The sequence below is a fragment of the Lissotriton helveticus genome, chromosome 1_1 (genome assembly GCF_964261635.1).
Source record: "Lissotriton helveticus chromosome 1_1, aLisHel1.1, whole genome shotgun sequence".
In the NCBI taxonomy this organism is placed as follows: Eukaryota; Metazoa; Chordata; class Amphibia; order Caudata; family Salamandridae; genus Lissotriton; species Lissotriton helveticus.
This window is the reverse complement of record NC_136057.1, coordinates 327,415,912-327,440,064: the sequence shown is the minus strand read 5'-3', so window position 1 is coordinate 327,440,064 and position 24,153 is coordinate 327,415,912. Positions and strand designations below refer to the sequence as shown.

At 44.9% G+C, this 24,153-nt stretch overlaps 1 protein-coding gene and 1 long non-coding RNA gene across 3 annotated transcripts in view; one reads left to right on the top strand and one right to left on the bottom strand.

The window, feature by feature from the left end:
- The window catches only part of LOC144803926 (estradiol 17 beta-dehydrogenase 5-like), a 621,787-nt gene that overhangs the window by 187,794 nt on the left and 409,840 nt on the right, over positions 1-24,153 (bottom strand). The window contains exon 5 of the mRNA XM_078671888.1: positions 7,201-7,278. Coding sequence (XP_078528014.1) covers positions 7,201-7,278 — 78 coding nt within the window. The remainder of the gene's footprint in view (positions 1-7,200; positions 7,279-24,153) is intronic.
- LOC144804246 (uncharacterized) overlaps positions 1-24,153 on the top strand; it is a 467,319-nt gene that overhangs the window by 364,909 nt on the left and 78,257 nt on the right. The window contains exons 5-6 of one of the 2 annotated variants that reach the window (XR_013605503.1): positions 18,043-18,121; positions 18,590-18,690. This is a non-coding gene — a long non-coding RNA (uncharacterized LOC144804246). The remainder of the gene's footprint in view (positions 1-18,042; positions 18,122-18,589; positions 18,691-24,153) is intronic. The other variant, XR_013605504.1, reaches the window with a different exon arrangement.

Below are 24,153 nucleotides of genomic sequence, written 5' to 3'. Positions count from 1 at the left end.
TTGAAGTGTTTAACATTTGGATATGTTCACGCGTGCAATTGTGTGGGTTCAATGGTATTCTAGTCTTTCGACCACCTTTGCAGTGTTTTTACTATTTCTATGGCGTCCTTGTCGCTACGCGACCATCTGCCTCTCCCTATCCCCGCCCTCCCTGTCACGTGTCTTGGTTTCCAGGGTTACATCACTATACCCGGAACTAGGCTCTTCCACATTGACAGCCGGCCGCGATCACACACGGATTCAGTCCGCGAACGGTAAGCCGGTCTTTGGGCTGTTCCCGCGAATCCTTATCTTGCAACCACCCCACCGGTCTATTGAACTCATTTGTATTTTTATGATTCACCATCCTCAGATCCCTGCCTGAGCACGGTTTTGCCTGATCCCGACGGACTCGTCTCTAAGCCGCACGCATTCGCACGGCGGCTTTCGGGTAAGTGGCTCCTCTGCCTACTTGCTTGCCCGTGTCTGTACTCATCAGCCGCATGAGTCTGTCCCAACGTGTGCCTCTTTCATTTATTTTTTCCAGATTCAATTACTGTGGATATATCCTTATCCGTTCCCACACCGTCACGGACTGGTTTCCCAGCCGGACGTTCTTCCATGACGGCAATCTGGTGAGTCTATGTCCCTCCGGCTTGCTCATTAGACCCGCATTCCCCTCGGCTAACCTAAACAACTCTGTATTCTATTTTTGTAGATTTTACCTTACTCGTTTACGTTTAACCTGGACCCTCACCACCAACGCCCTGACATCTATTGTTGCTCACACGGTGAGTTTTGCCTTTACCAGCATTACCATCCACCTAGGTAGTGGCAGCCATTTAGTGGTTCAATTTAATTAATTATTTATTTTATTTTATCTATTTTTTGACAATCACGTTTAATCCACTGAACCCTTTTGGTCACTATTTATATACCATTTGCCTACTAGTGTGGGCATTCAGACCATGTTTCCCTGATTTTATGGTTGGTGGGTACTGTATTTTTCCGCAGCTCCAGTTGACCCGGGCCCACAACCCATGCGGTATCATTGTTAAGCAGTGGTGCGTACACGCCCACCTTGTTCGCTACGGCTTTTCTCCTCACGCCAATTACTAACCAATCTCCAATTCATCTGACATGCATGTAATTCAGTGTATTCACAGTCCCAATATATTCCATAGGACTGTAATGAGTGCCTTGATTTCTACCCCTTCTTTTGGGGTGATGTGCTTTTGCTTACTTATTCACTTACAGGGGCAAATGTCCCGTACTTACAAAATATATTTATATACCAAATAGGGTGTGTGCCCCTCCTGTCCTGATGAAGACCCTCTAGCAAGACAACCATTGATGTCTGCACCTCCGAAAGGGTCGAAACGTCGACATACGTCTACTTTCCATCGCCAACTCCACTCCCTACTATTCTCATTAATTGAACTTCTTGGAGGATGGCTTCCTTTGAATAATTCATGAACTTTTTTGTCTCATTTCAATGTACAGTGTTTGTAACATTACTAAATGATTGACAACTGTTGATTTTACTGTCATTTTTGAAATCTCACTTCTTCCTTCACCATTTCCCCACAACCACCACCACCTCCCACCCCTTCCGCTCTTGGGGCACCATGTCAATTACCGATTTGTTATTGTGTATATTAATTGCATATTTAAATGCGCATTCCCATTGTGAAGTAAAACAGTGTGGATTCGAGTCATGTTTCTTTGATTATTTTGCATGGTTGTGTCTACATTTTCCACTGCTACTGGGACCCCTCTTTTTTCACTTCGTACTTCTCTCTAAGTCAGACTTCTGTAAAATTCAAATACCTTGCACAATATGTTGAACTAAATTAGGCAAAGGGATGGTGTTGGTTAACACCAATGTGTCTAATGCACCAGATTGTGGGGTGGGTGGAGAGCAGATGTGCAACAACAGTGTTATCTTTCACTCGGGCAATGGGCTGTATGAATAAAGTGATATGTATATAGGTCCAAGACATGTATGTGCAATTAAACATGTCGTGGCACCAACATTGCAGTGGTGTATGGCTGGTAAGTTAGATCCATTTAACTATGTGCTATGGCTAGGAGTACAATACACCAGACAAAGTAAGTCATTAGACTACATGTTTTAAAACACTGTCCTCACATAAGCATACAGGTAGTAGGTTTTGGGTGCATTTAGCCACGAGCTTCTTAGGAAGGGTAGTGGGCGCTAACATTTCAAACAATTGGGGTAGTGGTCTCTTCAGAGTCCAGGCCAAAAATATCTGTGAGTACTTTTAATTAATATCGCATAGTGTTAGCTATTTCCAGGGTGTTATTTCAGTAAATTCCATGTAGCACATTGCTCTTGTGAAGTGCGTACTTTGAACTGAGTCGAACCAGGCGTTTATAACAGGATCCAATTGAGACTTCTGGAGCTGAGGGCACTCTGAGATTCTCACAATACCTGCCAGTGAGTCAAAAAAGGTGTCCAGGATATGTGACCATTCAGTCCTTGGCCTCCCTGTAGAGCGCACAGGGCAGCAGTGGTCATGTATTCCAGTTGTGTTTGTGATTCTGTGCTCGTAGGTGTGATGGGGGTATGTAGTTTTCAAAATAATGACAAAGCGAAAGTAAAAGAATATGCAGTGCTTGCTCGCAATTTAAGAGTCATCCCTTACTTTTACATCCCACCACTTTCAAATGTCACCAGCCACCACTGCTTATAATTATGTACAAAGCACCTTTTACAAGTTGTAAGAGAACTTTTGCAATAGTTTCTGAATTATAATTGAGGGGTCCTGAAACGGTTTTCTATTCCCCTTTAAAATTCAGAAAGGAATTTATCGATAGTTTATGACTGCAACTGCTGTCACAAACCGCTGATGAGATAACCATCCCTAAGTTTGGTTCGTAACTAATTTGTAAAGGGGAAGTGTTCACCATAGGAGCCCTTCCCCTTTGGGAATCATGTTGGCAGCCTCGGAGGGAAGAAGTTTTTCCAAACTGAAAAAAAAATGTGTTTAAAAGAGCAGCGCTGGTTCCTTTAAGAAACATAGGCTACTTAAAATAATGTTTCCATTTGGAATGCAGTCACAGGGAAGGTGGTGTGCTGTCACTTGCAGGCCACCATCACTGTGATTACAGCCAATCTCAGAGGGTTGAAAATTGGCACCTGTGTAATGAATATTAATTTAGCAGGCCATTCTGCAACCCCTTGTGATTTAGTATTTTCTGAGCCAACATTACATAGGCTGGTTTGTAAAATGGTCTTCCTTCCACCAAAAGTATATGTGCAATTGACTACCATATTTTGTGAATGAAAAAATAGTAAAAGGACAGGACCCTAACTTTCATAACAAGATGGATATCAATTATAGTCGCCACTTGTTTTTTCCACCGTCCATGAACTGGCATCATCCAGTAGAGCTACGGCCACCACCCCCCCTTCCCAGTCCCTCTGTAACTCGCTCAATGAATTCTTCATTGACAAAGTTATTAAAATCAAACACAACATCCCGCTGCCCTCCCCCACATTTGTCAATCCCTCCCCGCCCCTACTACCCTTAAACTTACCAATATCCCGCTGCTAACCAATGACACACTCCTTTCTCTGCTTCACCGGGTTAAATCTGGCTCTCCCTTGGACTTTGCCCCTGCTCACATCCTCAAGGAAATCTACTCAACCTGTCCCACACCATCCCTGACCCTTCTTAATGATTCGCTCACACACGGTATTGTCCCTAGCCCACACAAATCGGCGGTCGTCATACCAATCATAAAAAAACCTCATCCTCCCCCTCCAATTACCGCCCTATCTCCCTCTTACCCTACCTAGCAAAAGTCCTTGAAAGCCATGTCACGACCACCTTGAGCACCCACGTAGAGGCAAATCATTGCCTCTCCCCTTGTCAAGCCGGCTTCCGTCCCCTGCACTCTACAGAGAAAGTGGTGATCTCAGTAATGGACAAATTGCGTGAAGGTATCGACATCAACCTTCCGCAAGCCCTGATCCTCCTAGACCTGTCCGCCGCTTTTGACACGGTGGACCATTCCATCCTTCTCCGCCGTGTCAGGGCGGCGGGCATAGAGGGCTCGGCCCTCTTATGGCTTGAGTCCTTCCTTACTGGGAGGGCCCAGGCGGTCCATTTGGCTGGCTTCACCGCGGCCTCCCGCAAGGTAGAGTGCGGGGTCCCCCAGGGTTCATCACTTTCCCCTCTTCTGTTTAACTTATACATTTACCCCCTCATTTTTATGTTACAGCAGCTGGAGGTCACCGTGTTTAATTACGCAGATGACCTCCAGCTAATCTTCAACCTCTCCCACCCATCTTCGTCCGCCCAGAATGTCCGGACAGTCATGACGTTCATTCAGGATTGGATGAACTGCAACCACCTCAAACTCAACCCGGACAAGACCGAGCTGGTCCTGACCGGAGGTGGTTGCAGTCCATGGTCCCCTTCCTTTTGGCCTTCATCCCTTGGTGTCCCTCCACTCCCCGTATCCAAAGTAAAAACTCTTGGGATCTTCCTAAATCCACAACTCACTGTCCATCCACAGGTTAGTTCTGTGGTCTCTTCCTGTTTTTTTTTCCCTCAGAATAATCAGAAAAGTTTCCCGTTTTTTTTCTCCTTCTGCTTTAAAAATAATCATGTTGGCCATGGTACTATCCCGCATAGACTATGGCAACATAATCTACAACGGGGCTCCTGCTTATGCGATCCACCGCTTGCAGTTGGTGCAGAATCAGGCTGCTCGCCTGATTCACGGCCTACCTAAATACCATCGGGTCACTCCACTGCTTAAAGCACTACATTGGCTTCCTGTGAAAGAGCGTGCCCTTTTTAAACTTGGCTGCCTCACCTACCAGGCTAGGTCGGGTACCGCCCCTGAGTTCATCTGCTCTGCTATTAAGCCCTACCTTCCAGGCAGAGAACTTCGCTCCACTTATCTGGCCCTACTAGCCATTCCCCGCTTTAAAAAACAGAGGGTCGGTGGAGCGAGGTTCGCTGTTCTGGCTCCAACTTTCTGGAACTCCCTCCCTGTTGCCCTGCGGACCTCACCTGCTTACCTCCAGTTTCGGAAGGACCTCAAAACCTTCCTCTTCACGTTAGCTCACACTGCCTAAATTCCTCCTGCTGCTGCCGTCCACCGGTTCACTCATAGCGCCATGAAACCGCTGGGTAAAAGCGTGCTGTACAAATGTTTTTAAATTCAAATTCAAGTTCTGCCTGTTGAAGGCATATTAACACAAAGTTTTAGCTGTTTAGACAGAATCCGGATAAATAGTGAAGTCCCTATATTATGTGATTGGTACTGGACAAATTGTTCAAGCTGTCTAATAATTAGTGAGCCACCAGGTGAATAATGAATTTATTTTCCCTTTGTAAGGCCTCTGGCCAAACAGTACACATCATTCCTATTTAGCCTGCAGCCGAGTATTTATTGACTTTTTTGTTCTGATCTGCCTGGCTGCATATCATTTCTGCTATTAAACTAGCAACCAGGACATTTATTAAGTTGACTTGCTGTTTGCATGGCTGCTTGCTAAACTGTAAATATTGTCTGCTGTCTTGCCAGCAGCTGGGTAATGAGTGACGTTTCTTTTCTGTTTGCTTGATTACTGGGAAAATAATATATATCCTCTACTATTTAGCCAGTGGCCAGGTATATAGTGAAGTTTGTTTCTTATTTCAAGTGCCCCCCGCCAAACAGTGCAGAAACTCCACTATTTACCAAATGCCGGGTAAATGGAGAACCTGTTCTACTATTTGCATGGCCCCCAGCTAAACTGTGCAGAGTTGTTATTATTTAGCTATTGGCTGAGTATATAGCGAAGTTTCTCTGCCATTTTCAAGGCAGCGGGCCAAATAGTAAATCATTTCTACAATTCAGGCAATGCCAAGTAAATAGCAGAGAAAAAAGTTAGTATTCACCAGGTGACTGCTAAATAGCTGCTATCTTCAGGATAGTGTTGTGCTTGAACTCCCAAGTAGTAGTTGGGCAATGGTCCTCAACCACACAATAGATATTACAAAACAAGCAATAAAGTGTCATGTAGCATTAAAGACTTAATATTTGTGACCAAATATTCATATGTTGTGAGTTCATTGTTATGAGTAATTCTCCTTTCAATAATAATTGCTAAAAACTGAGAAACTTAACACCATTATAAAGCACATTTAATCTACATATGTGCCAACATCAGTAACATTAATGTTTTGGTTATATATTATAAGGGATTCTCCCAGAATACCTTTCACCATTCGGAAGTGAGTAGCACCGTTGTGCATTCTTAAATAACTTTGTTCCAGGGAAAAAATGATAGCATAAGCCCTTTAAAAAGCCTACCAAATTCTCATACACATGCATTGGAGATTTACCATGTGATCAAATCTCCCACAAAAATCATGAAATGACCATATATACGAGAATAAGATCATTATATTGAAATGCCCTCCACGGCACCAAGAAATATACAGTGACTAGTAGCAGATGGTCCTATGACTGTCCAAAACAGCTTGTGATCTAGATTACGTGCCTCGCCAATAGACACAAATTGTCCTCAAGTGTTATTGAAACTTTCAAACAATTAAATATGATCGATGAAAGCACCCAAAATTGTCAGTATGAAAAGTCTAAATAACAAGGAAATGAGTAAGAGTATCAGAATCGCATTGCCAAATCTCCATTCAGGCCTTAATGTGTCTGTTTAAAATTCGTAAAATGATAATGGAAAATCAAAAAATATCAGTTGAATGTTCCTGAACATCAGTATGAATTTTTACAAATTTTCAAAGTAATAACACCAAAGTAGCAGCATGAAACACCCAAAACTGCCCATTGAATGTGACAAAAAAGTCAGCATGAAAGCTTTGGAGAGAGACTGGCAGGAGGCGAGGTGGACTAACTATATGAAAGCTGAAAAACAATTGTGCCTGAATGGAAGGGATGAGGCTCTTTAGTGACAGTGTATGAGGGATGCACAGAGTTTCTAAGCTGCACCTCCATCCTTATGGGTATTTCAACTTTTGAGAACTCGTTTACCAAAGTTCTCATTATAAGACTCATTTGTAGTGTTCATTTTGCAAACTGAAATGACAGAAGTAGTTCTGTTAGCTTGTTCTGATAAATAAACTCACTCGATGAACCTAAATTGGCAAAGTCCAGCATTATGAGAATGATGCAGTGATGTTTAATCTTTCAACTGTTCATGGATTGATATATCCATACCTGCCACGTGTCCCGCAAGTCAGTGTTGTCGTAAAGGATTTTTCCATTTTCATCCTGAGGGATTATGACATCTCCAGGCTACAAAATAAAGAACAAATCACAAGACATTAGCCGATGCTCTGATTTATCTTTTGGTTAACAACTTTTTTATCCCTGTTTATTGATAGAAAATGGATTGTTCCCACGTGGTTTACACATTAGTTTGAAAAGGTAAGGCTTAATTTGAAGATGAGCTCGGTCAATACACAGTAATATATTTTATCAGTAATAAAACAGGTCTGATTGACTTTGCGTTAAAACGTAAAGAGAAAATCTGATAATTGTCACTACAATATTTCTATTGTGGTCGGACGAGATATGCCAGTGTGTCACACTCAGCCTACTCCTGGTAGCAGCATCTACAAACAAATCGTGTCAGATAGAGCCCCAACGTAAGTAGGGCAGTCTACTCACTGGCAGAGGTCCTAGCCTACTACAGATAAATATCAATGAAATAAAACGTTCCATTAAAACCTCTACATGGAGTTTCACTTTGAACAGAATGGGATCTTAAACTTGGGCAATTTTGTTTTTCTTTGCCCTCTAATGTTTTGGGAAGCTCCTGATTTTCGTACTCCATGAAGGTTGCAAAGATTCTAAGATATCTTCCCACAACCTGTTTTTTCCATTATTTAAAGGATAATTTTCACTCCTATTCACAAAGGCAAATACCTGTGCAGAGTTAACTTTTCCTGTGTTTTTCTATGCACTAATGCATAGTGCAGTAATAGCAGTAACAATATGTTTATTAGGATCCTGGTATTTTAAACAGTAGAATCTTTTTTTTTTCATTCTCATTAAAATTAAAATCACATCCTGTGCCATTACAGCCAATAAAAGCCTACCCAGCCCACATATCACATCAAAAATTGTACAGAATATAAAAAATGTATTATCCCTCTTCCCCCATAAACCACTAATAACAGGTTTTAAAAATCATCTTCTTGATATCATAAATTATATACAATCCATCATTACATGTACATTAGAACAAGGTACCCTTCCTCACAGCCACTGTTTCCATCTCCATCTTGAAGAGCTTAAATTTATCACGGCAGGTGTAAACTAATTCAAGCCCTATTTGGAATTTCATTAATACATTTATCATTGACGGGTTGGATAACTCTGAGACATAATGGTACACAGTTATATCATTAGTCTAGAATAAGCTCCATTTGGGGTACTCTTTTAGCATTCCAATCGGACACTCAAACCACACACTCCACTCAAACCACAACGGGTCAGTTCTCCAGTCACCAGGATGTCAAATGTAAATTCTGTATTAAAAAAAGTTTTTGGGGTTTATTAGGTTGGTTCAAGAAGATATATAAGTAAATACCATTTATCATTAAAAACACAAATTGTAATTATCACATAAAAAATCCACAAGGATAAAAATCATATACACAGTGTAAATAGATCAACATTCATAACAGGGTAATCACATTCACAACAATTGGTATTTTCATCACATCATCATGTATGTATATAGTACATCACACAAAAAATGTCATAGGAACTTATTTTTCTACGAGTAGGCCAAAAAGCGACGCGTTTCGGAGGATTACACAGGTCCAACCTCCTTCTTCAGGCTTGCTACTAATCTGTTCCGACACTGTTATCTACATACAAACATATATATATAAAAAGGATAATTATGTATTGTGACATAAAAATGCATTATATAATTTAGAAAATCCTAATATCTTAATCCTTCAAATACAGGGATAATACCATGATATTATAACACTTCTTATTATGTATTCCTTAACAGCATCATCTCGAAAAGATGACATACAATATTGAGTTGCTGGCACTGTTTACCTAAGGACCCAACATACGGTATATTCATGCTGTATGTATTTATGTATATATCTTCTTGAACCAACCTAATAAACCAAAAAAAACTTTTTTAATACAGAATTTACATTTGACTTCCTGGCAACTGGAGAACTGACCCGGTGTGGTTTGAGTGGAGTGTGTGGTATGAGTGTCAGATTGGAATGCTAAAAGAATACCCCAAAGGGAGCTTATTCTAGACTAACGTCTTTTTGGTGTCCTGTCCCTTTGGTGTAGTTGGACCCCTCTCTCTTTTTTAGAGACACAGTTATATCCTGCCAGGCCTTTCTTAAGTAGGAGGTAGAGCTCTTTGTGGCCAGGTACCTTAGATCTCCCAAACTGGATTTCATAGAGTTTCTTTCATTTAATCCTTTCTTAGATAAAAGTAGTGGGTCTGGCATCACAAAATAATTGTTTTAAAATATTGAGCTTTCCAGTTGAGGTATATCCTTCCATATCTTGTCCACCTTAATTATTTCTGGCATATTTCGTCAGTGCAACGCTTTGAACATTTTAGGTTAACTGTTTGTGCCAGAACCGTAAGCTAAGATACATCGCTATACTGTTCCAAGATTTCAAGTTGGCTTCTACTTTTACAGCTTGAATCATTTCACTTAAAGTGAGGCCTGGCAGATTTTGTAGATATGTGCCTTCTGTCTTATCCCAATCAAAGTTTGAACTAAGGCATAAGAGCTCTTCCCATATAACATTGGCAGAGAAACTGTGGTGTTGTAAGCAGTAAGCACTGGATACAAAGAGGGGCCACTGAAATCCTTTTTGAATTACTTTAGCCCGCCTACAGTTTTTAATGCCCAAGTTTTCAAGGTGTCTAAATGCATTCTCCAGTTTAATTTCCTATTAAAACCATCGCCAAGAGCCTATAAGAAGAGATCTCTGCCACGATCATCTTCCCAATAAATCATATAAAAAGCTTGCATTATTTTTCCTATTCCCAAAATGTTTGTATTCTCTACGTTTATGGCTAGGTAATTTGCCTCAGAGTATTTTTGAAAGGCATCTGTTGGAAATGGTCCTTTTTGCAGGGTCACCCCGAAATGTTTCGTCTTCCTCCTACTACTTTTGACTGAATTAGTTTTGTTGGCCATTAGGACCCTGTGCACTTTCGATTCCTAACCTTTGCAAAAGAGCATGTGCGCTCTCCTCTAAACATGGTTATATTGGCTCATACCCAATGGGCATATTTAATTTACTGATGAGACCCTAATACAGTACACTGCTGTTAGAACTGGGGTTTCTGGTTGGCAGAGGTATGCAACCTCTCCAAGCAGGAACCACTACTCTAGTCAGGGTAAGCTAGTTATCACACTAAAAGATAACCTGTGCTCACCCTATGGTACCATGACACAAAGCAGTCAGGCTTATCTAAAGAGGCAATATCTAAAGTATTTGTGCAACATACACACTCAGTAACACCATGAAAACACTCAAAAGTATTCTATACAGGGTTAATAAAACATAGATTGTATTTATGTGAGTAAAACAAGACCAAAACAACAAAAATCCAATACGTAGAGCGAGAGTTATGAATTCTTAAAGATTAAATCAAAATATAGTGCTTAGAAGCAAATAGCGCTTAGGGGTTACTTGAGTTCAGTCTGGGTAAATACAAAGTTCAGGCAGACCGCGATGGAGCGCAGACCGGCTACAGGACTTATGCAGCTCCCTCTGAAAACGTATCTTGGATGGAGCAAGCATTGGCATTAGAGACTTGATGCGTCAGTTCTGATCCACGCAGGCGATGAAGGCTTCTTTGACGAACCCCTTTACAATGTAGGCAGTGCATCATCATCGAGCCACACTGTCCGTCATCGTCAAGCCGCACAGGCCTTTGAAGGATGCTGTGGAATATCTCCCGCGTCGGCATAGAAGGACAACGCACCGGTTCCAATCGGCACAAAGCCTTCACTGCTTTGAAGTTGATAGTTCTGGAGAGCAGAAATCACCTTTCAAGGGCCTAGGACTTGATAGGCACCACTTAGCAGGGCAGGACTCACAGATGACAGAGTCCAGGTGCCATTGCAGAGTTCAAGGAAGTCTTTGATGGCCCTGAGACTTTAGAACTGGGGGCAAGCCATCAAGTCATTGAAGTCACTCTGGGTACAAGTGAGATGGATCCAGCCTTTGTCCTCAGCAGGGCAGAGATCAGAAGGCAGCCGGGAAGCACAGCAAGGCAGAAAACAGTTTTTTCAGAGCAGCAGTCAAGTAGAGTGTCAATTCTTGTAGCACAGCAGTCTTTACTCCTGGAAGGGTTATTCACTGGTCCAGTAATGTACCGTCTTGGTAGGGTCAGAACCCCAGTACTTATATCCAGTTGTTCCTTTGAAGTAAGGATATTTTCAAAGAAGGCCCTTGAAGTGCACAGGTCCCCCTGTTTTTTATATGAATCCGGCGTTGTACTCAGAACCTTGGTTTACCTACAGTCTAAGTGATAACCAATGATACGCGGTTATCTATATCTTATCGCGTTGCAGCCAATAATCATGGTCGTTACTTTTTCTTGCGGTTATCTATACCTATAGTCTAAGGGATAACCAATGATACACGGTTATCTATATCCTATCACGTTTCAGCCAATAAGCATGCTCGGTATTGTAGAGAGCCACACGGGCTCTCCTATACAATGTTACCAGCACAACACGCATCCACGCATGCCCCGGGGCGGGCTCGCACCCGGGATATAAATAAAGAAGGCGGAAGACCGCTCGGGGTCTTTCCGGCTAACGAGTAACTCAGTCTCTGTTCATCTGTAGGTCAGCACCCACGTGTCAGGCCTTGACCCGACACTTTACACTGGCGACGAGGCCGGTCTGCAATCACGCGTGCCTGGCCACCCCCAGCCTGCCGAGCCGCAGCATGTTTGTGCCTCCCTGCGGAGCCCACCCGCATTAACTCCGGTGCCTGACTCCGGCTCCGAGGCCCGCCCACGCGTCTCTCCGTCGGGAGCGCCTTCAGCTGGCGGGGCTCGCCAGGAGTCCTTTCTCGCAGCCGTCCGGCCTCCTGGGAGTGCGGGTGAGTCTACCCCCCTTCACCCCCGCCCACGCTGCCTCGCGCGGCTGACCTGGCCCTGTGTGCTCCTTCCGCGGCGCGGAGAACCCTCCTGCGTGGAGGCCTGCCACTGCCGATTTTCAACAGAGGCAGAAAAGGGGGAGGAGCAACGAGTGGCGAGAGGCACGAGTATGCCGCGAAGAAGTGGGGAAGCCCTGGGAACGCCCCAGACGGTGAGGAAACCGCCGACAACGCCGGCAGGTGTGGAGGAAGCCTCATACCCCACGACAACAACGAGCATTGGCACATCCAAGGGCAAACACAGACATTCCTGGCCCTGTCCCCACAGCGACACAGCAAGTGTGGAAAAAAGCCTCATATCCCACAGCAACAACGTGCAGTGGACACTCCAAGGGCACAAATAGACACTCCAGGCCCCACCCCCACAGCAATCCTGCTCAGTGCGCAGCTCAGAACGTGGGGGGGAGGGGAAGACCACAGAGAGCAATCAACCCCTTGGCCCCGCAAACAAGCACTAGACAGTCCAACAATCTTGGTACGAGGGCACAGCGCGCCAGGATCACTCGGACAGATACTGGAAGGCCAGCGGAGAGCCTGAATAATGTCCAGTACGGCGCCGGGAGCAGGCCAAGCCGGGGCAGGACAGAATCCACCCGTGGTGGTTGCCCCGCCAACCGTGGTAGTTGCACCACCGCCACCGGGCCAGAACCAGGTCGCGGCCATCGCACCGATGCCACACGGCCAGATGCACTCAGGCGCAGCGCCAATTCCACCGTTCAGTGAGGCGGCGGACCCTGCGACGGCGGCGCCGAGATGGAAGGCATGGGTAGGAAGGCTAAACCTGTACTTTAAAGGCACCCGGGAGACCGGGAGACCGATGGAACAGTCAAGAGGTTGCTCCTCATCCTGTATGGAGGTCCAGAGATCTACGACCTGTTCGAAACGCTCCCCAACACCGGACCAGAGCATGACTACGATGCCGCGGTCGCTGCACTTGACGCTCATTTTGATCCTCAACTCAACAGTGACTTCAAAAAATTCAAGGTCAAAAGGGCGTGGCAAACTGAATCTGAGTCAATGGACATGTTCGACGCCCGGCTGCGCCGGCTGGCCAAAACCTGCCCATTCACTAACCCGAGGGAAGAAATCCGAGACCAGATAATAGTGGGGTGTCGCTCTAAGCTATTGAGGAAACTCATTCCCCGACAGCCCGGCATATCGTTGGATGAAATACTGATCCTGGCGAGATCACACGAGCTTTCAGACGCAAGAGTGGAAGAAATGGAGGTCGCTCTACGGACACCGGTGGTCGCACCGGCCATGACCAGAACAACGCCGATCAAGGAGGAAAAGGTCGACGCCATCCAGAGGAGATCCCAGACCGCCCGCCCATGGGCCTCCACCTCTAGAGGGAACCAGTGCGGATACTGCGGTGAAGACCACCCAGCGGCGGCGACGTGTGGGGCGAAAGGAAAGACATGTTTGAAATGTGGCCGCCTAAACCATTTCGCTGCCGTCTGCCGAGGAGGAAAGTACAGACCAGCAAGTCAGAGGCCCAGGACCGTGACCCAACGCGTTCGGCAGCTGTCGCTAGACCAAGAACCACCTCCTCCAGACAGTCAAGCCCAAGGGAGGCGACCATGATATGAGGATGACGAGGATGACGAGGTATACGTCATCTCATACGTCAGCAGAGCATCAACCAAGAGGAGACCGCCGCCCATGTGCTCCGTCTCCATAGAAGGCACCGAGATAGAAGCCCTTATAGACACGGGGGCCTCAGTAAATGTAATGGACTCAGACCAGTATGATAAGATGTCTCCCAAGCCTCCTCTTGCACCTTCTAAAGCCAGAATTTATACATATGGTGGCACAGAGCCGCTGCCACTGAGAGGGGTTATCCAGACGACAGTTGTAAATGGCGAATATTCAACGGAAACACATTTTCACACCACAGAAGGGAAGAAAGGAACCCTGCTGAGCTGCCACACGGCAGAGGACCTTGGGCTAGTGTTCTTTGCGAACCAGGTGCACCAGGCACATGCAGACATCCTCTTGAAGGAATTCCCGGAACTGTTCCAAGGCCTGGGAAAACTAAAAGGGAGAAAATTCAAACTCCACATCGACACCTCGGTGAAACCAGTAGCCCTCTGACACAGACGAGTGCCATTCAATCTGAGACCACAAGTGGAAGAAGAACTCCAGAAATTGGAAGACCTCGGAGTGATAGAAAAGGTGTAGGGCCCGACACCCTGGGTGTCGCCGTTGGTAGTAGCGCCTAAACCTAAACAGCCTGGGGCGATTAGGCTGTGTGTAGACATGAGGTTGCTCATCGTGGCTGTCAAACGGGAGAGACACATCACCCCTACCATGGATGACATAGTGGCCGACCTAAATGGGGCCAAATGGTTCTCGAAGTTGACCCCAAAAAGGCGGAAGCGATCAAAGCAGCCAGCACTCCGCGGAACCCCACTGAAGTGCGCAGCTTCTTGGGCATGGCCACTTACTGTGGCCGGTTCATCCCGAACCTGGCGGCTCTCGCAGAACCCTTAAGAGCCCTCACGCGGCTGGACCACAAATGGGAATGGACGGCGTCAGCAAATAAGGCATTTCAAGACATAAAAGCCAATCTCATGGACACGACAGTGATGGCCTACTTCCAACCCCGTCGCAAAACAGAGCTGATAGTGGATGCCAGCCCAGTGGGCCTAGGGGCAGTGCTCCTGCAGGAACACGGACCGGAGGTATGGAAGCCAGTAGCGTACGCAAGCAAAGCGCTGTCCGACACAGAAACTCGATACGCACAAACCGAGAGAGAAGCACTGGCCATAAAATGGGCGTGTCAGCATTTCCACCTATATCTGTGTGGCCAGGAGTTCACCGTGGTAACGGACCACAAGCCCCTGTTGCCACTGTTCGCGGGGTCCTCCAGGTTGACGCCCCCACGGATAGAGCGCTGGGCCGTCCAACTACAGGGGTACAACTTCAGGATCGTCTTCCGACCTGGAGCACACAACCCAGCTGATTATCTATCCCGGCACCCCGACACCGCCAGTCAAAGTCCACCACAGGAAGACGGAACAGAGGCAGAAGAGTTTGTCCACATGATCTCACAAGCCGGGTGTCCGGAAACCATGACATTGAAGGAGATAGGAGAAGCGACTGCAAGGGATGAAACACTATCCAGAGTGCGCCACGCTCTTGAAGGAAATCGCTGGGCACATTTCCTCGACAGAGCACAAACCCTTCGGCCAGAGATCAGACACGCGCGCCAACAGCTGTGGCAAGTCAGGAGCGAGCTAAGCGGGGGACATGAAGGAGTCATCCTGAGAGGACATCTGATCGTAATACCTGAGAGCCTCCAGCAGAGGATGTTAGCACTGGCCCACGTAGGTCATCAGGGAATGGCCAAGACGAAAGCCCGCCTGAGAAGCAAGGTCTGGTTCCCCGCCATGGACAGTCTGGTCGACGAGATGGTGCGCTCCTGCCACGCCTGCACCATCACCGGCAGTGACCCGGCACCCGCACCAGTGATCACAGAAGATGCTACCCAAACACCGTGGTCACACCTCAGCATCGATTTTGGGAGCTTCCCCGACGGACGGCACACGCTAGTCCTGGTTGATTCGTTCTCCAAGTTCCCGGTGGTGGAAGTAATATCCTCAACGGCTTTTCCCCAGGTCAAGAAGGCATTGAACCGCATCTTCGCCACTATGGGACTTCCGGACGAGATCAAATCAGACAATGGGCCACCATTTCAGGGGAGAGAGTTTCAGAACTATCTCGAGAGTCTCCAGATCAAGCACCGGAAGATTACCCCTCTGTGGCCCCAGGCAAATGGGGAGGTCGAAAGACTAATGAGGACACTCAATCGAGCCCTGAGAATCGCAGTAGACAATGGTGAGGATCCCGAAAAGGCCCTTGATCAGTTTCTAGGGGCCTATCGGCAGACGCCGCATAGCACCACCAAATGTGCCCCAGCACATATATTGTTTAAGAGAGCACCCCGAGACAGCATTCCGACAGACAGCACGTGGGTGCCTGGAGATAGGAATAACGAGGCCATCCAGGCTCGGAGACAGGCCACCAATCAGAAAGCGAGTGAGGCGCGCCACGCCACGCCAAAGAGCCTACACTGCAAGTCGGAGACACTGTGGTGGTTCGGGATCGACACCCGGGATGGAAGTTCCAAACACCCTACGAGCCTGAGGTGTGGGTAGTAGACCAGATTCAAGGGACCATGGTCACCGCCCGGCGGCATGGGCAGGTAGTGACACGCAACGTGTCGTGTTTCAAGAAGACGAGAGGGCTGACAGCGAGCCAGGAAACAACCGAACATCCAGAGATGGGAGAGGACGGAGGTCTGGGTTTTGGGACATCGTTCCCAGGATCGCCGGTGACAAAGCAATACGGGGAAAGCTCACCCAGGGAGGCGACGCAAAAGACCACGGTCGAGTCCAGTCGACAGAGTATGTCCCTGAACGGTGAGATTGAAGAGACAACCCCTGCTGGGGTTGCCGCGTCTCCGTTTGCCCGAAGTCAGCGATGTGATCCAATCCAAGACCCAGCCAGAGGCTGAGAGACTTTGTTTGGACATCCCCATAAGGCGAGGACGTTTGATTCCTGCAAAGCATAGACTAAACTGAAGGAGGGATGTAGAGAGCCACACGGGCTCTCCTATACAATGTTACCAGCACAACACGCATCCACGCATGCCCCGGGGCGGGCTCGCACCCGGGGTATAAATAAAGAAGGCGGAAGACCGCTCGGGGTCTTTACGGCTAACGAGTAACTCAGTCTCTGTGTCTGTTCATCTGTAGCCCAGCACCCACGTGTCAGTCCTTGACCCGACACTTTACAGGTGTTTTCATTTGCGGTTATCAATACCTTTTTGTGTTTTAGCCAGTAAGCGTGCTCCGTACTCTCATTTGCACGCGTAAGCGCGTTATTTAAACTTCGCGATATCCCTTGTACGGCTTGTACCGTTTGGAGTCCAATTAGGCTTCTACAGCTGTGGTTAGCGGAATGAGGTTTATTTGACCATCTCCATATCTGAAAGGTAAGGACTCAGCCTGTTCGCCACATTCGAGCGATAGTAAAGAAAGCCTCTATAGCAAGTGTATACGCCAATATACGTTTACCATGTAGCCTTATTTGTCTATGTTGGAGCCGCGTTAGCTGTTGTCCTTATGTTTCCCCATATTTTCCTAACAGGGCACCCGTCTGCAGTATAGCCCAGCTTATTATCCTTCGTTATCTTGGTCATATTACCTGAGCACTACTTCTATTAGTAAGTATCCTTATGAAGTTTGTGCTCCGCTTTTCGATATTGCATCCGGACATATGTTAGCAAGGATGAGATCCACCTTGCACAGGAGGGCTAATTGGCCTTTATTCTATTCTTCTATTTATATCAGGTCTTTCGAACAAGCTAATCAACAATATCTATACCTGAATATTTTAGTTGTTGCAGCGTTTGTATGCACCATGCTTGCACGACCAAGTAGAAGTAAGTTGCTCATAACATGTATTTATACTGCCACCTGCTGGTTAATATTGAAGTCTTATATTGTATAATGTGACGGATCGTTATCAATCTGTTTCAGCTTTTTTATCACGTATGAAGCTGTAATCCTTGGAGCCCCATAATACCATTATGATATCAGTCATCTCCGCGGTTAGTATACTTGCGATGTTGTATAGCTTTTAGGCTCTGCGTACCGTGAAAGAAGTCAGGGAACGTATTTAATGTGCTGACTAGCATCTATATATTCATGTTGTTAGTCAGATTGATATACCAGCATGTCTGTCGGTCTTATCTTCATATGCTCTAGACCTGAATTTGGCCGTCAAAATTATTTTAGGATCTGTTCTACAACACTTTATTTTTCTAAAGTTAGGGGAATAGTAACTATGTGGTACATATATCGTTTTCAGCATCCAGCTACCACCTTACATATGAAGTGCTAGATCTTCAGTTTGCATTATCAAGTATCGAGTTCAAGCCCCATTTTTGGTAAGATCTTTATTTACTACTGATACCGGAAGTACTATGTTTAGACTAGTCGTTCTATCCCAATAGGGCTATCATTTATGTGGAGCAGGTAGCACCTATTTTTCGTAGTAGGTTAAATAGTTTGTGAAGGGCCATAATAGATTTATTTGATTGCCCTCCTATGATACTTATGTATCAAAGCTATGTATACATTGATTGTATATATATTAATTTATTTCTTAACAATATTATATGTATGTTTTGTTTAATGCAAGTTTTTTCCGTCTTCACTAATGCACAGGTTGTTTCACACAGGATATAAAATGTGTAACTATATAGGATGTGGTCTGGCGACTGTTTTGATTGTAAATGTAATTATGAATTTAGTAGTTTAAAGATATCTGTATGTTCTTACTGTTAAATCTCTCTGGTACAAACATTATCAAATGTAACCACCTTACAATTTGTGATTGTTTATTATATTTTTAGTGCAATAGACGGGTACCTGATGAAGGCACGTATGCCGAAACGCGCGTAGTTGACACCTGCCACACTGCCTCCATCACCTTTACGTCTATCGTATATGGACTGTATGTAATCATGTTGGTTCCAAACAAATGTCTTATATGAAATGAATGGAATTAAATAAGATATATATAAATGGTCTAAACAAATAACAAAGCTGATCAAGAGCTTTATATAAAAGAATAAAATAAAAATATGTTTTGTAATACACTGGTGTATATATATTTGTCACAATAGGGTGGTTTTGTGAATTCTAGAGAGATTTAGTAATGTTTTGCATCAATTAGCTAGCTACACACCTTTACTTATTGCAGGTCCCCCTGTCATCCCAGCCCTGTCTCAAGGCTATCAATAGGGTATAATAAGCCCTGTGTGTGGGAATTAGGACATTGCCTGTTCAGGTGTGCTAGCCTCCCTCTTTCTTCCAGCACAGGAAGAGCTATCACAATGCAGATAAATGCAGATGAAATCTCTGCCACACCCACCCTTCCAGTGGTTGTGGCTGTCTGGAGGGAATGTACAAAGTGTAGCTGTCACTCGCTCCAGACGTGTATTGGAGACAGGCTGCAAGGCACACTGCTGGGGGCATTTGAAAAATTGAAATAATTGTGGAATGACACTGTCTCCATAGTGAATGTAAATCAATAGATAAACTTTGGAACAAATACTACTTCAGAAAATTCGGAATAAAATTTGGATTCAATATCGAGTACGAGATGTCTGTTTGTTAACTGTAAGGATCCATTCCTGCACAATGCAGTGCGACTGAATGGCGCGTCAGGCACGTGTCTTTGTGCACTTTCTATGAGTGGAATTTCTAAAATAGTAATGTTAAATCCAACTTTACCATTGAAGAAGATTTATCATTAACATTTCACAGATATGAAACATGATGCAGCTCCTTCTTTCTAATCAGGAATTACAGTTTAAAAGTGTTTTATGGAATTCACAACATTAACCTATGGGAGGAGTAGGCCTCACAGTAGTGAAAAATGAATTTGGGTGTTTGTCATTACCAGGACTGATTTGATTTTAAATTTAGCAAACGCAAGAAGATGATGGACAGAGTGCTGAAACCTTGCAACCGCTCTCCCTCAGTCACAGATCTGGGTTTGATCCATTGTTCTTTTGCCCACTATGCCACCCCAGTTTGGACCCATCCATATGCAAATCAGTATTGACCCTGCTCCTTATGGGAACAGTCCAGCTCGAACTGCCAGGCCAGATCCTCCCTGGCCGGGAAACAAGCATCCCGGAACCGGTTTTGGGGTTTCACCCCTCATCAGCCAGACTAGCTTGAATACAGTGGCACAGTGAGCAAGGGACCCACGTCTGGGCATACCCTTCGCCACTTAGGGCGAACATAGCAAATGTATACAGCTCAACAAATGCCTATTGGCGTCAAGCCACTATCGTCACACCAGCCCATCCAATCTAGCAGTGAATCAAACAGATATGAGACCAAGAAGACAAACAGCCTATACAATGTACAGCCAGGTCTTTAATAGAGAGAGAAAGCTCTGTCCTCCCATGTCATCTTAGGTACTATGAGCAAGGTGACTAGATTGCGATGGACAGATCTCAGGACTCTGATTGGAGTGTATCAATGGTACAACTACCTTATCCCAGCAGGGTAAACTTTATGAAGAGCCTTATGAACCATACAGATAGGCTTTCTGATATGAAGGCAGTGAAGCTCACGCAGCACTGCAGAAGCAGATTGACGCTTAGGAATATCAAGAACAGCCCTAGCTAGAGTGCTCTATGCTACCTGCAGTTTAGAGTAGGTACTGGTGTTCGAATACAGAAGGAGAGTGTTGAAGTAGTCAATTCTAGACATAACCAATGCCAAAGCATCCTGCTTCTGTGCTGAGATGGGAATGAAGGGAAATATTTTTTCAGCATTCTTATCTGCCAGAAGTATGTAGCAACTGTGCAATTGGCCTGACCATTAGGGAAAGCTCAGTATCTAGAATCACTCCAAGAGTTTTAGCCTTATCTAATAGGACAGGCAAAGTGCCAAAAGAGTCTGGCCGCCACGCATCATTCCAAATTAAAGAATGTGATCCAAAGAGCATCGCCTCGATTTTCTCTCCATTGAGTTTGAGGAAGTTTCTTCCCATCCATTCTGCTCCTGTAGACATACAATGTGAGAAAATAACTGTTGTGGCTGTAAAGCTCTTAAGAATCAACACAATAATTTGGGTGTCGTCACCGTATGATATCGCATGCATCCCATAGGAATGGATAATGGTGACAAGTGGAGAAACATATAAATTAAATAATGTAAGGCTCAGAGACTGGCTCTGCGGTACTCCACAAGCCAAGGAGAAGACATCAGAATAATATTTGTTCAGCATGACCCTATGAGAATGATGGTTGAGGAAGGAGGGCAACAGTGCCAAGCCTTAGCTGTGAAGCCCATCTCATTTCGGCCTTCAATTAGTAGGGAGGGGGAGATGGTATGATAGGCGCCAATAGGTCTAGTAGGATCAAGATCACGCCTTGCCCCTCATCCACTGACCACCTGATACAGTCTGTAGCAGCTATGTGATGTTGCCAGAAACCAAACTGTGATCTGTCCAGCCATCCCTGGTGTTCATCAGTTGGACATTTAATTGTCTTTCCAGGATACTTAGCAGGCACTGGAAGGAGCGAGACTGGATGATAGTTCATCCACTCTTTACGATCAAGATTTTTTTTTTTAGAAGAGGCCTGACCACCGCTTCCTTCCATAGGGGGTAAGTGGTGGAAATACAGTAAGAAATACAGTAAGCTGGTTGGTCTCTTGATCAATGGAAGGCGGGATGTTGCAAATATTCCTCTGATGCTCACTAATGAGAGATCGTAGCATGCTGTCTCCTCTTTTTGATTATATAAGTTCATCATAGATATTAGTAATTTTAAGCTGGAAAAAAAGCAGCTAATTGATTATAGAAATCTTGCTACCCTTCATTCCCTCCTTCTGACGGGTGAGGAGAGCTGTTGCACTACCTGCAAAAGTTCTCTAAAGTATGTCATGAAAAGATTTTATTAGTACAGTATGCTAATTTTTCCTCTTTAAGAGCTAGTTTATATTCCCTAATCCTACTCTTGTGAGCAACTCTTTCTTGCTCCTCGTAGGACTTCCTCCATACCCACTCCTGATGGCGACAAACCTTTCTAAGAGCTCTCAGTCTCTCCTAAACCACAGCAACGGTAGGAGAATTCTCCCTAAGCTTCATCTCCTGAATGAGGGCTACTGTATCAATCGCTCTACCCAGCCAGGCCGCAAAGGCCTCTGCACCCTTGTCTGTATTATCATGTATATCCAAGAGTAGATGATCTGAAGCACTAGCTAAGGCTTCTGCAGATACACCCCTCCAGATTCTTCTACCCCCACTTGGTAATAGATGAGCAGCTTTTCACTTGTGAATGGGGAAGTGTCAATCCATGGTCTGACCAACCCAGAAGGGACACGAACTGGAATATTATCCAAGGATCGTTCATAAATATACCATCTAGGGTATGTCCTGCCTCATCGGTAGGTGCTGTAACCAACTGGGACAGCCCCATACCATTAAGGGTCACATTTATTCCATAAGGTCTTCATTAGCAATCTCTTCGAGGTGAACATTAAATTCACCCAGAATGGTAAACCCACTTTTTACCATGTAGGGTTCTATAACATCCAAAATCTCATTTGAAAAGGTAGTTCTAGGACCTATAAACCAGCATCCTCGCAAATGAACTAGTATAAGATAGTTGAAGCTTAAAATGAAAGTCTTCACAGGAGCTAGTGCTTAGAGATTAAATATGACATTGATAACAAGCTTTAAAAATCACTGACATACCCCCTCCTGACCTGCCCAGTCAATCCAATTTAAGGATAGAAAAGTCTGGCAGGATAGTATCAACCAGATCTGAATCAGAGTACATCATTCTGTAACAAAAATCCAATCTCGGTTGAGTGACACGAAAAAATCAACGGACTCCACTTTTATGTTTAGCCAAGGATCTTGTGTTAATGAGAAACCCTTTACATTTAGTCCCTGACTTGTCAGCTTTAGGCCCCCTTATGTTGTCAAGGATAGGTGGAATTATTCAGTTGCTGATCAAATTAGAAGAGCTAGTAACATGCGGATATTGCATCTTAAAAACACAAGCACTGCAGCTACAGTAGCGTAGCTCATACAGATCGAGTAACGTGAAAGCCACACAAAGGGTAGGCGCACCCTTCCCATACAATTTCAGATCATCTCTAGAGTACCTAATAGCTGGAGGCAGGCCTTAGTTATAAGATCCAGTGGTCCGGATGGCAGGTACATCTGGCTGTGGACGGGAGCAGATGGACTTGCCATAGGTGCGCCTTCAACACGTCAGCAGCGTGCCCACTGCACGCGTCCACAAACACATGCCCCTTAAATAGCATCACAAAAACACTAGATCGTTGACTCAGAAAAATGGCCAATAAAAAACACAACAGGGATGCTAAGGGTCTAAGGCAAAAACTGCCGTGAACTAACTAATTCATGAGCAGTGTGTATTTCAGAAAGTAGAGGAGAGTGAAAGAGTAGAATATTACCCATCAGCCCACCCAATGGCGGCATCTCATCATCTGGGTTTCGTTAGAGACTGGTATCTGCTAAGTATCTCCAGGATTGAATATGGAGAGGTACTGCCAGCAGATCCACTAGTGACAGAATGCTTACAGAAGATGTGAGTGGGTTGAGAGATGGAGTATTGTTGCAGTGCAAAAAGGAAAATAGTGAAGTGGTGTATATTAAGATTACCTAGTGTGATGCCAACTTGAAAACTTTATTGAAAGAGGGTCATCATCCTGGCAAGATTAAAAGCAGCGTGAAGATAGTGTGTAAAAACAAATATCACTATCAGTTGTGAAAAAAATGGTAAACATGTTTTAGCCTCATCAGGTTTTCGTCAGGACCTGTTTACATAGCACTACTGCAACGATATAAAGTGAAAAAACAATAATAAATGACCTACCAGTAATGAAATATATGGTGGTCTTAATCATCAGAGGACTCTCCTGTAACAGCAATTAATGTACAAATACACAGTTGAAAAAGACACATGTCAAGAGATAAGTGTATCAATAGTCAATTTTGCATGTTTTATAACTTGTCAAGAACTCACCCATAAATTTATGAGGAGATGGCCTCACCTCGCCTGGCACTCGCTCAGGTCAAAAAGAGGACCCGCTCTAAAAAGATATATAAGAGGAAAGAATGCATATAATTTTCTCATGCTTTATTATATTGAACGAGTTTAAGTTTTCAAAAAGAACTATTTTCTAAAAAATCTCTGAGTATAGAACAGGGACCCACTAGGGGGCCTCAAACGCCCGGCGTGAATGACGGGAAGAGATGAAGTGAGTAAAGATTCACAAATCACCAGTAGAACTTTTGTCAAACTAGTTAGGGTGGCCAAAGTAAAGATAACGCGCCTACGCAATATCGCTAAAAACAGCCTCAGGGTCAATAACACATTGCAAGAGTAGCAAAAGAACCATGGCCCACCTGTCCGTC